The following is a 17,978-nucleotide window of genomic DNA, read 5'->3' as shown; positions in this document are numbered from 1 at the left end:
TAGTGTTCAGCTGTTAGGCCCCCCTGACTCCTTGGGTTCCCCTGGTGGTGGTGTACGAAGTATCATAGATTTGGCACCGTCAGGAACAAATCAATTTCTGTATGTTTCATAGTATCGTGATGACTAAAGAATACAAGAAAAAATAACAGCTCTGGCGAGTAAAAATCTTTTTTTTATTTTATTTTTTTTTCAAATACACTAAATGAAGATAACGTAGAATTAGCAGTTAGAAAAATAAATTTAATAAATTTTTCTTTATCAAATTTATTTTTCTAACTAAAGAATGGACATTGTTTTCTAAAACATGCCAGTAAGAGAGCAAATGTTACATATTTACAATAATGTGGAGGGACAAATGGAATAAACAAGAAAATGCAAGCTATTCCAAGTTTATATAATACGTGGTTTACCGGCAAGAGACTTAAAAACTCCCAAAGGAGATCTGTTCGATATACCTACTTCATTGCTTACCATTAATATTTTGGTAGGGACTATACCAGGTTCTGTTCCTACAACATAAAAAATTACAATATTAATCAACAACCACACAAAAATTTATTTTTTAATAATTACTAAACTGAAAAAAATTTATACTTCTGGTTTTGGTAAGTTTATTCAGTTTTGACTCAATTATTATCACCTTGGAATAACATTTTTTTTAAAATTTGTAAATGAAATCAGATCCTCCCATGTTCTTTTGCCCACCAATATTCTCTAACTGGTTATACAGTATTTTCTGTTTCACTTTTGATATACTACAAATTATATGAGACATTAAATTATTGTCTGGCATTAAACAGATGCCATATTAGCAAAAACATTTACCTTTCCCATGGCACCTGTGAGATGCCAGCGGTAGGTGTCTAATCTTTCCATAGAGCAGGGATGGGCAACCTCTGACCTGCGAACATGCCTAATCCAGCCCATGGTCATTTTCAAAATATATGTAATAAATGGTCCATCAAAGAATATACGGTATATCATTCTGGCAACACTGATAAGCAGCCATAGATTTGCACACAGTCAGTAGTGGTTCTTGAACTCAGCATTGCAGAGCAAGTGTATCATACATTTCAACGGCAAATGTCAGTGAATAATCGATGGTAAAAGTAGATAATTTGGAGAGGATCTACCATTTTATTTTTAGAAGGTATTTATTGAAACTTATCGCAATGCATAATTGAAAATCTAAGATTATGAAGGATTTATAAAATCTTTGAAATTATAATAATTTTTTTATAATTGTATTTTTGTAATTTTATCTTGAATTTGTATTTCATTTTCTTATTAATAAAATTAATTATATGTACGAGTATGTATAACTATTACAATGAATAACATAAAACTGTTTATGACAATTTTTTTCATTTATGCACCATTTTAATAATCCTAAAATCGTGGGAAGCTAAAAAAAAATTTGGCACGCCACTTAAAAAGGTTGCTCACCTGTACCATAGAGCTTTCATTTTGCTGGCAAAGTACATTTTTCTGAAAAAAAATAGAGATGGTCACATTGCATCTGCCAGACACCATGTGAGCATCTTGGTTTCAATCTGGGACCTTGAAAATCCTAAAAAAACTATGATTAAAAATTTACTTTTTTTATTATTACTGGTGGGTGTGTTCAAGGGGTGATGACGTGCATTCCATAACCTCTCCTACCCAAATGTCAACCTCACCTTCTCGAGGCGAACTGACCCGTTTCCACAGACGAGGCTCTGGCGACCGAGTCACAGCGGTATAACTGTCCCATCACATACAGAGGAAATGCTGTACCCGAAGTCTGTCTAGAGGCTATAAGGTGGCAACCCCACCACTAGACTTACCCCGCGAAAGGCTGGTAACCTATCCGGGGGACATTCTAAATACTGGAAATAAGCTCAAGGGAAAAAACTGGACGGATCTCAAGGGTAACGATCTAGGCAATGGATATAGGACTACGATTAAGGAACTTAAAGTAGCAACTTGGAACGTTAGGGGAATAAATCACAAATTAATGAATTGACCGTGGAACTAAAAAATAGAAATATTGACATAGCAGTCATTACCGAAACAAAAAAGAAGAACAAAGGATCCAAAGAAATAGGTAACTTCATAATGATATACTCCGGTGTACCAAGTGAAATGTGGGCATCATTGGGAGTTGCTGTTATAATAAAGAAAGAATGGGAAAACAAAATACTAGAGTACTCTTGGTTATCACCCAGAATATTGAAATTAAGACTAAAAATTCTATCTTATACAATAACAATCATTGGCATCTACGCACCAGTAGAAGGCAACATTGATGAAACCACAGAATTTTATGACGAATTACAACAGATCATAGACCAAACTAACAAAAACGAGCATCTCATAACTAGCAGGAGATTTTAATGCAAGGGTTGGTGCTCAATCAATAGACAAATGTATAGGATCAGAAGGCGAACCCATGGTCAACAATAATGGAAGATGCCTGGTAGACTTCTGCATTTTTAATAAACTTAAAATTACAAATACTTTTTTCAGACACAAGAATATCCATAAATTCACATGGGAAGCAAGAAACACAAGGTCTATAATAGATTATATTATCATTAATGAAAATTTAAATGACAAAATTAGAGACACTAGAGTATTCAGAGGCAGTGAAATTGACAGTGATCATTACCTAGTAGAAAGCACTTTGAAAATAAAAAGAAGAAAATACCAACAAAAATTACTAAGAAATTAAAAATACATTTGTTGGAAGACGAAAGCACTAAATTCCTGTATGAAAGTCGATTGAAAGATAAACTCAAATCAGATGAAAGTGATAATGTTGAGGAAATCTGGTCAAATAATAATAAATACAGTGAAGAATTCTTAGAAGAAGAACAATGTGGGTTCAGAAAAGGGAGAAGCACAACAGATGCCATTTTCTCACTACAGCAAATTTTGGAGAAAAGAAGAGAATTCAATCTACCAACATTTCTGCTCTTTATTGATTATGAAAAAGCATGACAATGTAAACCGGGAAAAACTTTGGCAGATTCTACGTGAAGAAAATATTCCAACCCAACTCCAGAAAGTGATCCAAAGCCTATATAAAAACTCAAAAGTCTGTATAAAATATTCTAATGGCCAACTATCAGACCCAATTAACACCAATAATGGAGTCAAACAAGGATGTGGACTATCACGAAATTTATTTAATATCTACATCAATAAAATTCTTAAAGAATGGAAATAAACAATTAACAACGGAATACAGTTGAACAACAGGAATAAAATCCAAACTATACTATATACTGATGATCAAGTTATAATTGCAAAATCAGAAGATGAACTACAGATAGCAGCAAATGAACTTAATAAAATAGGTAAAAAGTACGAGATGAAAATCTCCACCTCAAAGACAAAATCAATGGGATTATGTGGAAAAAACATACAAAGAGTCAAAATTGTTATTGATGATAAAATAGTAGAACAAATATCTGACTTCACCTATTTGGGAAATTTAATATCAAATGAAGGGAAAGACATCCACATTAAACTACAAAAATATAATAAAACGAATGGAACAATAAAACGCCACTTCGGAAAACAAATGACAACTGAAACAAAATTACGACTGCACAACATCACTTCAAAACCAGCCCTCTTCTACATCTGTGAGACTTGGGTCATAAATAAGAAAGATGCAAACAAACTAGAAGCAGCACAAATGAAATTTTTAAGACCATTATTAGGCTTTACAAGACTAGACCACCAAAGAAATATAGATATCTGCAAGAAATTAAAAGTAGATAACATAGTAAATGACATAAAACGGTATCAGGAAAAATGGATCAGCCACGTAGAAAGAATGAACCCAGACCGGATCCCAAAATTAGCCTTTAACTACAAACCTACAGGCAAGAGAGATCAAGACCACCTCCAAGAGCTACAACGGAACAGGTCTTAAAAGACCTAAGCCAGACCAAGTTAATGATGATGATTATTACTGGTTTCTCTCATTTATTTTCGTTCAGTATTTTTAAATTTGGTTTAGTAAGTAATAATTAACAGATCACCATTTTTAATTGATATTTTATAATTAAAACAGAAAAGGAATCATGCAGGTGTGAATTAATTAGCCTTCCCTTTAAGTGATCAAAGGCTAATTAATGAAACTGTCAAATTAAAATTGAGATTCAACACATAATCAATAAGAATATCATATGTTTGGAATATATACAGTTGTATATATTCCAAACAGGGCCATTCCTAGGGTATGGTACATGGTGCACTAAAATTTTCTTCAAATGTGTATGTAAGTTTCAGACACCTGGATGCAGTGCACTCTCGGGATGGCCCGCCCCTGATTCCAAAACTTATTTAGAACCATTTGTGGCCTCAGCGATAAATACAAAACATTTCTTTAATAATATATTAAAATTATCACCGAAAATAAGCATCATATGGAAATTACTTGCTAAAGTAGACAATACTGGCATTGATGTGTGTTATAGATTTTGTTTAAATCAGAGAGAGGAAAAAAAAAAAAAAAAAAAAAACCAGCTCTATCGTACTTTATCTTGGGGTGTTCCATTCAGAAGGTTAAACACTAAATAATGGCTAAAGGACTGACTGGCTCAGATTATTTTGATTATCACTGCAATTATTTGGAGAAACTCTGAGGATTTCATAAATATAATATAGACTTTATTATTTTATCCTTATTTATTAAATTCTATTAATATAAAATATAATCCTTTGGTCCAGACAAAAGTCCAATGCAGTAAATCTAGTAAACTTGCATAAATATAAAGCAACTGTGTTAGCACACAGCTGCTCTATATCTAACCTTACAGAACTGCATTTTTCAACAAACTTACTATCTGATGGAGAACTTCTGAGCAGCTTTGTGTGCCACAGCCCCCCAACGATCATTTTTTATATTTATTGTACTCTTATGTGTACTTTTTACTTAGACTTACCAGGGTGTTTCATTCAATGGCTGTACCAGGGTGAAGTTGTATACTTCAAACAGAGTAAATAAATAAAATATATATTTTAAGCTTACAAGTGAAAAAAAAACCATTAAAAATGCTTATTTCCATCAAGTTTTTTTGTGTAAATTTTTCCTCTAAACGCAAAAGAAAATGTAAAACTTACCTGAATGTCCTTCTGGAAGACCGATATCCATAACGACCTGTTCTATACCCAACTTTAAACCTACCTCGTGGAGCTCTATTTGTTGTGCTTATACCAGGCTTATTAGTTCGTTTTGGCAAAACCTATAATACAGAACACAAGTGTTTTAAGTAAACCAAAATACGAATATATTGCGCTGTTTTTTTTTTTTTTATATCCCTAATGACCTGTTCTATACCCAACTCTAAACCTACCTTGTGGAGCTCAATTTGTTGTACTTATACCAAGCTTATTAGTTCATTTTGGCAAAACCTATAATACAGACCACAAATGTTTTAAAAGTGATTTAAGAAAACCAAAATACGAATATATTACGCTTTTTTTTTTGAGTCGTGGTCCAAAACATGAATTTATTACATAAAAGAACTGTGAAATGGTTCTTTTTTAATTATTTCATTGGTCATGCAGGCTAAATATCAACTGGTCACATATTAATATTCATAGTGCATTATACATGCTATAAACCAGATCTCGTTTTAAGAACTTTAAACGCAGCCAAGTTGGAAACTTCCTCTTGCTATTTTTTTCTCCCAGTTATAATAGCACTATGCATCATAAAAATAAATTGCAAATTCCATTGTTGGACAGGTTTTTTAATATTTTTAAATTTTTTATTCTAAGTGGATGTTTTGGGTAATTTAAAAAAATATATATAATTTAGTAGTGAATAAAATTTTCATTTAAAAAAAAATTTTTTCCAATTATTCCTTCTCTATTAGGAAAAACATTACTTTTTTAAAAAACCTAACTGGTAAATTTTGGTGATTACTGCACTCAATTTTTATAAAATTATAATGCAGCAGCAAGTGTTTATCGAAATGTTTTTTTTTTCCAGTCAAGCCATCCCTAAGTGCAGTGCTATGTAATTACAGAAACACTTCTCGGCAGTGTAATTACCATTAACGTTACATGCTTCGTGTATATTACCATTAACGTTACATGCTTCGTATAAAGAACTAAAATGGTCTTGGGCAGGACACATAGCTCGAAGACATGATGACAGATGGACTAAGAAAATAACAGAATGGTACTCCCGTAGCCGAGTGGTCAGGGGCGGGAGTGCAGTAGCACACTACTCTTTGAGTAGACCGGGGTTCAAGCCCCTGACTGCTGAATACAGTCGATCTGTCAACCCGCACTGGACCAGCGTGGCAGATTATGGTCCATTTCCCTCAGCATGAATTGTTGAGGAGGCTTCCATCCTGCAGTGGGTTGATAATGGCTGCACTTTACTTTTTTTACTTTTACCCAAGAGGAGCTAGAAGAAAACCTGGAAGACAAAGGCGGAGATGGATAGATGAAATTCATGAGTTTTTGGGTAGTAAATGGATGGCCAGTGCTCAAAACAGAAGGAACTGGAAAGTTGCTGGAGAGGCCTTCATCCTGCAGTGGATTGAAAATGGCTGATGATGATGCTTCATGTAATGGAACTTATAATGAATACGTTTAGCTGAAGTATGCATTATATAAGAAGTCACCATGTTTGCTATTGCAACACACAAATTAAATACTTTGCCAAATGCTGAAGGAATTTGGAATGTCTAGGTAACTGATATTATCACAGCCAGCTCAGAAAGAACCTAAAATAAATAAAAAAAATAATATATTAATAAGCAATAAATTATTACATTATCTAGTCTGGAACATAATTATGATAGTATTTTATTATAAAATCACAATTATTCAATTTGATAACAGTTTTTGAAAGTTTTTAACAGTGCTGCCAGTATACCTGTTTCTGCTAATTCTGATCAGGAGTGATCAATGCTTTGCATTATGCTTAAAAAGTTTTCAAGATGGTAACCAGCTTGAATTGGCTTGGTGACTTGCATCTTTCCTTTTCGTTATGTTAAGCTCATTCAGTTCAGAGAAGGTAAGGTCATTTGTGCAAACCCCAGCCATCTGGACTCCCATCCATATGCTGCATTTTTCTTATCTTGTACATTTCTCAACCTTCAGTTGGTATAATAAATGTACACATAACTTAAAATGACAATTGCAGGAACGACCATTTCGTCTCACAGTAGGGACACCATCTCTGCCCCCACCACAAGGAGTTAGGTAGTCCTATCCAAGAAACCTGTTTCATTTACAGCTGGTGCCTCACTCCCTCAGACAGTGGAGGCTTCAATAATCAACAGCTGTAATTTTTAATACTTTACCAGCCACAAAACGTAGCTGCCTACGATATTCAGTTATTTAACTACATCTGGTCCATAGTCCTAATTTAATAACAAATCAAATTCTTATTCTTCAATTAAGAAAACAATAAAAAATGAACAATTACAAAACAATTAATGAGAAGGTTCAGCCTGGATAACCGATATTTGGACGCAATGCTGTTTTATTTTTATAGCTGTTAATTTTATGACTTAAATATGTAGACCCGAAAGGCAGCTATCTTTGTATCGGCATTTGCAAGAATTCTGGATCTCAAAGAGAAAGCCAAACTTTTTCACAAGTAGTCTTGACATGAGCACGTAATGCTTCGTTTGATGATGGGTCAGTAAGATCTTCCTTTTGCTCAATGGCAATTTCAGGACATGAAGAAATTTCAAAAGCAAAGGGATCACGAATCCAAGACAACTTTTTATCTGGAGATACATTTAATTGTTTGGAAAAATTCTTAATTAGTATTGTTAGGTGGGAAACAATGATATCTCTAAATTGTAAAATGGAAATATTACTGCCAATAACAAAATCAGAAAAACATGGGAACATTTCAGTATTATTATGCTTAAATTCAGTTTCCCAAAGGTTAAGTTTATTTTTTAAAACCTTCTAAGTATAAATATATTTGTTCCCTGTCCTTGAAGACTTAAATTAAAATCAATAAGTTTTTCAAATATATCAACAAGGTAGCTAAGTTTTCCAAGTTATTTTTGATTTGTAAACAATTGAGAAAGGTTCTGATCTGATAAAAACAATAAAACTTCATGTTTGAGGCCAAAAAGAAATTGCAACATTTTATCGGTGGAATATTTCTTATATATATAAGAAATGCTTCTTATATATACAAAAGTGAGGTGGACAGCCACCTCACTTTTGTATATATAAGAAGCATTTCATACGCAGATCCCACTTCATTATAAAGTATAGTGAAAAGTCTGCTATTTAAGCTTCAACTTTAAGTTTATCACACAAATCGGTTTGCATCTCCTTCACTACTAATACTTCCCTATGTGTAATGCAATGATTAAAAACTATATTTGGAACAATTTCCTTTACTTTGCCTTTTACACCTTTATTTTCTGCTGTTAATGCAGCCATCAGTACAAATCACAACACAGTTGTTCCAATTTAGATTATTTGCTTGAAAGAAAATATTTGTAACATCAAAAATCTTCTGGTCCATTCTTCCTTCCAAAGCTTTTCAAATTATAAAATCCTCCAAAATATTCTCCTTGTAGCAGTATTCAACATATGCAATAAGTTGAGTGAGGTTTGAAATATCTGTGGATTCATCTAACTGTATTACAAAAATTGGACTTTCTCTCAATTGATTTAATAAATTGAATTTTATGTTGTCTGATAATTGTAATATGCCGCGAGACCATGTCTCTGGACAGAGGAATGGTTTTTAAATCGTACTTTACTTCATGCATAACTGAAATAATTTTTATTGCAGCAAGGAGAATGCACAAAATTACAAAGCAGAATAAAGCTTGCATGCTATATATATTTACTGCTACTGCACTTTCGCAACTCTGGCCTTTAGGCAATTTAAGAATTTGTGCTGTAGGAAGCACAAATAAGAGCTAAAGGGATTATCGTAAGAGATTACTTAAGTAGTACTACTCAACGTTGGATTAATTGAGTAGTACTGAGAAGTCACAGTAATCAGCTGCTTTTTGTGTGTCCATAGCCAATGAGCAAATTAAGGCATATTCCTGATGCGGTAGGCACTAGGGTTCATTCTTATTTCAGACTTAGTTCAAGTAGCAAGGTGTCTACACCTACAGAATTGAAAAAGTAATTTTAACAACAGGTTTTTAGTGACAAATGGGCCTGGAGTACTGGGGTCCATAGTTTAACAAATAGATATTTATTGTATACCCAGTATAAAATGAAATATAAGTACAATTTCAGTTCAGTAGCTTTCGGAACTCGTGTCCCTTTTTCAACTTGAAAAAGGGACACGAGTTCCGAAAGCTACTGAACTGAAATTGTACTTATATTTCATTTTATACTGGGTATACAATAAATATCTATTTGTTAAACAGGTTTTTAGTTTTTATGTACACAAAAAATAAATTTATTTAAAAATTTCCATGACCTTTAAATTTCCTGCAACCCCCCTGTGGGGGGGTTTGCACCCCACTGATCTAGTCACTTGATAAATGTTAGTGCATTTATCAAGTCTGTTTTTGTACATTTTTGTTTCATAGAAGAAAACTAATAATTCTCCAAATATAAAGAACAGCTATTCATTTTTCAGCGTATAAATGAAATCTCAGGCTCAATGAAATAAAGTATCTCATACCTTTATTTGACGTCCTTTAAAGATTGATTCATCTAGTATGATTGCATTCTGAGCTGAGACCTTGTCAGCAAATTCAATGTATGCAAATCTGAAATAATAAAGGACACATTTTAAATATTAAATAATTACATGACAGAGAGAGAGAGCATATCCTGAGTTTGCTGGCATATACATGTATGAAGAATGTGAAGGAATAAATATATTAATTAAAATTGCATTTTAATTAATCAATACAGGTCATCAAAAATGTCAATAATTTGAAACGTCAAAAATCCGAACAAGCCAGCATTTATTTATTTATTTTTTTATGCTGGTGCCATAAAATAATTACAGTAAGCACCGGTTACTGTGATCACATTTGCAAATTGAATTTTGATTCTATTAAACAGCAATTCTAATAAGCGATTGGAGGATATTATTATCCACAGACTATAAAAGATATAAATCGCAAACTTACACTTTTATTACCTTACCAATTAACATGATACATGATAATAGGAAGAATATTATCCACCGGTTAGCAAATAAATTTATGCTTACATACATAGCTTAATTATTTGTAAAATAATAAGAGGAGTTTACCTCAATATAGTACGTAGAACTCTTCCGTATGATACTCTCGAGAAATTAAAACGAAAAAATCGAAAATTTACATTAGAGTAAAAAAAAATAATAATAATTAAAAACCAATTTAACACAATTAAAAATTAAAAAGAATATAACGAAAATATTCAAAACGATTTTCCTTCCTTATTTTCGTTAAGATTCTTTTTAATTTTTAATTGCGTTAAATTGATTTTTAATTATGTTAAATTGGTTTTTAATTATTTATTTTTTTGTTTTAATTTCTGGAGAGTATCATACAGAAGTGTTCTATGCACTATATTGAGGTAAACTTCTCTTATTATTTTACAAATATTAATATCAATGTAGAACGTATTGAGTATTACAGCTCTGATTCATACTATCTTAATTATACACGACAAATATACATACACTACTAACTAAAAGTAACACTTTGTAATATGTTATTCAGCATCAATTTTTAATCTGATATTTCGCATACTTTAATCTATTATGGTTTATCAACGATTTTATGCCGAATGTCAAAACCTAGACAATGTGGCATCACATCCTTCCATCAAATGTCACGGCACTCCTCCAACAGATGGACCAGGGAGTCATCAAAAAGTTGAAGAAAATCTACAAAAAATAAGTCTTGTGTCAATTACTTTTAGCAGAAAACAAAGAAGAAAACATCTTAGCTTTTTTGAAAAGGCTCAGTTTGAAGGATAGCTGCTGCATGGGAATGACTCACTATTCAGAATTTAAAAATTGCTTGGAAAAAAACTGTGGTCTACTGCAGAAGAAACATAGGTGATCAGCAGAATCAAACTGAAGAAAATCAGGGACAAATACTGAAAGAGAGGATCAATTTGTTTCAGTCAATTCTAGGGTTTGAAGATTGCGATGAAGGTGATGCAAGGGCATGGATGGAAAATGATATTGGTGCTACAGGGTTTCCTGTTTTAAATGAAAATGTGAATGTAAAAGAAACTGGAACTCCTGAAAATGTTATGGATGAAGATGATAGTGAAGAAAATGACATCAGCACTGGGCCTACGCATGCTAAGGCATTCGCTGTGCTAGAGGCTGATAGCTTGGTATCAGCAATAAACTGAATGCTGTCCAACTCAACTGCTCTTGCTGAAAAGAGAGAGAGTAAAGAAATGAAGGTCAAAAATGGTGCAGCAAAAAATAAGTAATTATTTTCATTAAAGCCTATACATATGTGTTATTGTGACTGAAAATTTCATTTGTTGTTACCTATGAATAAAAATGCATAAGTACGACTTAGTGATTTTATTTCTAAACTTACTAAACCTTTTTCTTTTTAGTCTCCAGAACAGAAAATCCCAAGTCTGAACTACCCTGGTCCCAATTAGTTTTGATTATTGAAGCTCTATGTATATAACGAAAGAAAATCAGAATGAGAGCAATAACAATATGATACTCCAATGGTTGTGGCACTATTTTGGAAAGCTCTGAGCTAGAGTTTGTGGGGTATTGAAATACAGCAGATATTTCTCTGGCCTGCATGCAGGGCCAGCCCCAAAATTTGTGGAACCCTGTTCAAGAATTACTTGTATGGCTCTGAGGTCCTATGCAAAACTTATATGGGATATTTTTGTAACAGTGATTTTTTTAATTTTACAGCTCTTGGTAACTAGACATTAAGACGGCAGTAGGCTCATTGATAGAAATGCAGAAAAGATGCAATTGATATTATTATTAGACCATTTGAGTCAACAAAACCAGTTGAACATGCTTGTAGCCTGAATGAGAGCAATAACAATATGGGTCAGGCTACAAGTCTCCTGACCCAAGCATCACTTAACTTTCACAGGCTGACAGGGTAAAATCTATATGAAAATGATGATAACTGGCAATAAGATTTAAATAAAATTTGCAAGTTATATGAACCATCATAAATTTTTATGTTAATGAGAAAATATGTGAAAATATTTAATATAGTTCTCTCACTAATGCTGCCGGAGCGCTGTGTACACATTAGTGTGGCCGACAAGTTCCCAAGAACTGTTTGCTTGGCATACAAGCATTCTGAGTTTGATTTCTCTTGCAGGTTAGAGCATGGATTCTGTGGCTAAGGATATAACAAGATGCACTCAATAAGAATGAAGTTTAAAAGGACTGAACTATAATTTCTTAGAAAAGAGTAGAAAAGGATATAACAAGATGCACTCAATAAGAATGAAGTTTAAAAGGACTGAACCATAATTTCTTAGAAAAGAGTAGGGGATGACCTGATCAGTTTGTTTAATTACCATGATAAGACTTCAAAAAAACTTGATGCAAGGAACATCTCTGGCATTATAAATAAAATCCCATTGCAACAAATTTTTGGGTTGCATGAATAATTTTGTTGTACCAAAATTAAATTCTGATGGATTCAGTGAAAATTATTTCAGATAAATCAGTCTTTGTACAAATTGATTCTGCTGCACTTTTCTCATATACAGAAGTAGTAATTGCTATGTAATGAGATCCAGTTTACTGGATCACATGAAGTTTACCATCAGGTAGCATGTTATCCACTGGAATAAGTTATATCCCAATATGGCAGAAGCAGAGAGTTTGGCTCAGTGTGAGCCAAAGTATATATATCATATACTTGGATTTCAGGAAAGCTTTTAATACTGTTGCAATGGAAGACTGCTGTACAAATTAGAGTGGTATGGCATTAAGGGCAAGTTACTGCAATGGATAAAAGGATGGTTGAGTAGGAGACTACAGAGAGTGGTAATAAATGGACACTGCTCTACGTGGACTAATATTATTAGCAGATTCCCCCAGGGTTCGGTTCTGGGCCCATTGTTGTTTTGTGTATTTATCAATGATATCATTTAAGGTATATCAGGCTTAATGTCCAAGTTTGTAGATGATACAAAGGTTGGCAGGATTGTTAATGACAGTATGCTTCTGCAACAGGATCTAGAAAAGTTAGACAGATGGGCTGAGCAGTGGCAACTGAAGTTTAACATTGACAAATGCAAAGTACTTCATATGGGTAGCAGTAACCCAAGAGAAATGTACCGACTATGTGGTACTACACTCAGGGAGGTGGAGAATGAAAAAGACCTTGGGATAATTGTGCAGTCAGATATGAAGCTCTCTGAGCAGTGCAGATGGGCTGCGAGAGCAGGTTATGGAGTTCTGTCAATGATATTTGGGAAGTTTGCTAGCAGAGACAAGGTGATTATCCCTTTGTATAAGGCAATGGTCAGGCCCCACCTTGGGTACTGTATACAGGAGGTCTGGAGGCCTCATTTTAGGAAATATGTACAGTTCCACAATCTTCCACACTTATTATATGAATATTTGTAAAAGAGCAGAATAAAATTTTTAAAATTCAAAAATTACCATCCCACATTACACAAAAATGATGCCATTTGCAGATTAGAGACAAAATTTAAAGAAAAGTGCAAACAATATCCTGAAATGACTGATTTGAATCAGCCATTTCAGGATATTGGATCTTCTTTTTTTTTGTAAAAATGGTCACAGATTAGTATTAGTATTAGTAACGGCCGCATGGTGCAAGAAAGCCTATGGCTTATGCTGCACCAGCCAAAAAAAAAAAAAAAAAAAAAAAAATTAAAAAAAATAAAATAAATAAATAATAAATATAAATAAAATAAATAAATAAATTCGAACAAAACAATGATAAAAACAAAAAAATAAAAATAAATAACTAAATAATAATAATTAATAAAATAAAAAATAAATAAAAAGGAAATTAAACCTATCATCCTATGTGCTTCCCTTACCCGAAAGTACTATCCAGATGACCTTTGAATTTCCCCAAACTGTCGGCCTCTACCACCCATGAAGGCAACTTATTCCAGTAATTTATAACTCGCTGGCTAAAATAGAACTTCCTGCAATCCAATCTAAACATTTCCCCCCGTAACTTGAATTTATGTCCCCTAGTTCTAGCATCATTTATAATCTTGAAAATTTTGTCCTCATTCATTTTACTGATGCCTCTCAGAGCCTTAAACACCTCAATCAAATCTCCTCTAAGGTGTCTAGTTTCCAAACTCTGCAATCCACATATTCGAAGTCTTTCTTCATAAGGACGCCCTTTTGCCGATCTCACCAGGCGAGTTACCCTTCTTTGCACCCTTTCAAGAAGCTCGATGTCTTTCTTCAGGTGCGGTCTCCATACTTGAACACAGTATTCCAAGTGTGGTCTAACATAAGCCTTATATAATGGGATTATCACGTCCCTATCTCTACTTGCAAAAGTTCGATAGATCATTGATAGGACACCATGGGCCTTCCTTGCAACCTGTTTACAATGCTCAGAGAATTTCATGTCTGACCGTATCGTAACACCCAAGTCCCTTTCCTCCAGTACTGGCTTTAGTTGAACTCCACCAAGTGAATAAGTTTTTTTGGGATTACTGTTTCCCAGGTGTAATACCTTACACTTTGTTGGATTAAAGCACAGCTGCCATTTTTCTGACCATTCCTGAAGTCTATCTAGGTCTCTCTGTAGAAGCTCAGCTTGACAGTGATCATTAACTACTCTCCCAATTTGAACATCATCTGCAAATTTAGACATCACGCCCTCTATCCCTTCATCAATGTCGTTTATGAAAATTAAAAACAACAGTGGTCCTAATACTGATCCTTGGGGAACCCCACTTCTTACATCAACCCAATCTGAGGAATAGCCATTTATCACAACCCTCTGCCTCCTGCCCTGAAGCCATCCTTCTATCCATCTAAGGATTTTCCCAGTGATTCCAACCTGTTCCAGCTTATAAAGCAACCGCTCATGTGGGACTGAGTCAAAAGCTTTGCTGAAATCTAAATAAACAATGTCGAAATTATTCCCTAAATCCAGCTCGTGAGTGACCCTTTCGAAATAGCGAACCAGATTTGTTAAACATGATTTTCCCTTTACGAAACCATGCTGAGTATCCTTGAGAATTTCAATTCGATCCAAATGATCCTGAATTCCACCCTTGATCATTGCCTCCATGATTTTCCCTACTACTGAAGTCAGACTGACAGGTCGATAATTTCCAACTTCACTTTTAGAGCCACCCTTATGTATGGGAGATACATTTGCACTTTTCCAATCCAAGGGAATCTTCCCAGAGTCTAATGATGCTCGCATAATTAGCCTCAATGGTTCAATGCACTCGCTTGCCGCCTCTCTTAAGATTATAGGGTATATTCCATCAACTCCAGGAGCCTTACTGGTCTGTAGGCTCGAAAGTTTTTTCATTAAATAATCTTGCGAAATTTCAATATCATTAATTACATATTTTTTAACTTCGCTCCCACAATTTCCCTTTGCCACAAAAGGCTTTTCATTTGTAAATATCGATGCAAAATAACTGTTGAGTTCATCTGCAACGGCAGCTGGTGTATTTATTACTATCCCCTTTCCCTTACATAAAGGTCCGATCTGGTTTGTCCTGCTCTTCTTGGCATTTATATATGTGAAGAATTCTTTATCCCCCCTCTTTGCTCTGTTTGCTAGTGATTTCTCATAAACTGCCTTTGCCTGTCGAACCTTTTCTGTGGCTCTATTACACATCACAGATGAAAGATGCCTGGGCATGTTAAAAAAAAAAAAAAGGCCATGTGTATCCTGTATACACAAACTTTTCACATTTTATGTGAAAACATCTTTGACGAAAATTACGTCACTTCCTAAATTCTATCATGCTGTCACTAACGTTGATTCAGGAGAGAAAAGCAACAGGCTCCAAATGTATTTTTCAGAGTTTATTAAAATCTGCTTCTCAAAATCTAAAGAAGCAGATTTTATTAAATCTCTGCATTTTTTTTTTTTCATTCTCTATGTTTTTGAACTCGTTCTTTTGTCGACATGGGAGGCTTCTTCAGTGACTTTGAACCTTTTATTCTTGAATACTTCTTTCAATTTTGCTCAGCTGGAGTTTTAGCCATTTATGAATTACTCTTATAGGTTGTTAACTGACATCAGTTTTTACAATTAAATAGTTAGCAAAATCCATTTGTACATTAGTATGATGTCATAACCAAAAACTACTGCAAGAAGTGATGGTTGTTTGTTCCAGTGAATGGTTTATTGTTGTGTAAATGAATCAAACCATTTAAATTTTTAAACAGTTTTAGGAGGTGACCAATGAATTGCGTCATTTTCGTAAGAAAATTTTGTTACCGATCGATTTTACTCCAGTGCCACCCTAGATGTTTTCTCATCAATAATCAGATGGCCAGGACTCCTAGCTACTGTACCCAAAAATTAATCTAAAGGATATATTTTTCATGCAGGATGGAGATGTCCCCATCATGCAATTGTTTGAATGATATGTTCTTTAGAAGATGGATTTGGTTGTCAGTGTGCACAAAGTTTAACACCCTGCAAAATTTCTGTGGAGGGTATATCAAAAATAAGAGTTTATCTGAAGTACAGAACCATTGTGGATCGTGGCACTATTATCGCAGAATGTGAATCATTATCAGTGGGTGCCTCTGTAGCCAGGAGCGGCAGTGCGTAACACATGCTTCTTAATTACACTGGGGTTCGAGCCCGTGACCACCAAATACGGAGGATGCGGAAAGGTCAGGGAATGACCACCGCATATCCTGGGAGCAATATGGCCTTAGTTGCTAATGCTCCTAAAAACCAAATAACAACAACAACATCATCATCATCAGTGGATTCACACAAGTCTGTCTGTCTATTTATGATCATTTCAAAATGTTATATAAAGACTATTATTTGTGAAGTTTAAAATGGCAGATGATGTGATAATATACTAATGTGAACTACAGTTATATTTACATTGATAATTAATCTCATTTTACCTACTAAGGTTTATATTACTGCATAAACTGTTTTATGTGCACTGTTCAAAAACTTTTGACACATCCTGTATTTGACATAATTATGTCACAATGTTCTTTTTATTTCAAAAAATAGGAATGCATGAAGTGCAAAAAATAATCAGCAAGAGAAGCTATATTACAAATTTCTTGAAGTACATATATAAAAATTTAATTATATTTATAAGAATTAGAAAAAAATAAAATAAATAACTTACCCTTTTGGATGGCCAGAATATTTATCATTTAAAATTACAACTCGAACGATAGGCCCGCAGCCATGAAAATGGCTCTCTAGTTCTGCTTTAGTTGCCGAATAATCAACCTAAAAGTAAAATATTTGTTATACATTTTTGAACTAGATGTTTTGGATAGAACCTCTGAATATCATGCACCTAAATTTTGCCATAAATTTATTTTTATAATGAAAACAAAAAGAGATATCTCACAGATGACACATGAGCATCTTTGTCAAATTGAGGGCACAAGTGACAGATGGTTAAGGATCAAAAGGCTTTAATAAATTATCTTCAGTAAATGGGATTATATTTTTTTCTTTCATAGGTGGCACAAACTGGAGGACATCCACTTAACACTTTCACTGTTGGCTTGTCCAATGATGGTTTTAACTCAGGATTGAGTCAATCTGGATTGTTAAGAGCAGAAATATTTTTGGCTTTCTTCTCACTATGACTGAATTAATCAGCTCCCAGTGAAGCTTGCTTGATAAAATTATCCAGTTTTTCTTCTGTCAAATTAGAAGAAAAAGTTCTAATAGTAGGGTGGTTCCCCCACTGAAAATTTGCAAAGAAGATGTTTTTTTTTTTTTTTTTGTAGTTGTTGGCGCATCGGCTTCTGTGGCCATAATGCACCAACCAAGGTTTTTGCAGTACTTTGATCCAAGCCCGAGGTGGGATTCAAACCT

The 17,978-nt window shown here is 33.8% G+C and overlaps 1 protein-coding gene across 1 annotated transcript in view; it reads right to left on the bottom strand.

The window, feature by feature from the left end:
• Positions 1-17,978, bottom strand: part of LOC150082494 (polyadenylate-binding protein 2-like) — an 83,363-nt gene that overhangs the window by 32,809 nt on the left and 32,576 nt on the right. Inside the window, exons 4-6 of the mRNA XM_090377791.1 lie at positions 17,272-17,378; positions 9,641-9,728; positions 5,119-5,240 (exon numbers count right to left, since the gene is read on the bottom strand). Of these exons, the coding sequence (XP_090233917.1) occupies positions 5,119-5,240; positions 9,641-9,728; positions 17,272-17,378 (317 nt within the window). The remainder of the gene's footprint in view (positions 1-5,118; positions 5,241-9,640; positions 9,729-17,271; positions 17,379-17,978) is intronic.

This window comes from Mastigoproctus giganteus, chromosome 7, assembly GCF_048544385.1.
Source record: "Mastigoproctus giganteus isolate SK-2022 chromosome 7, ASM4854438v1, whole genome shotgun sequence".
NCBI lineage: Eukaryota > Metazoa > Arthropoda > Arachnida > Uropygi > Thelyphonidae > Mastigoproctus > Mastigoproctus giganteus.
The sequence above is the reverse complement of the archived record's forward strand: the minus strand, read 5'-3'. Positions and strand labels throughout refer to the sequence as shown.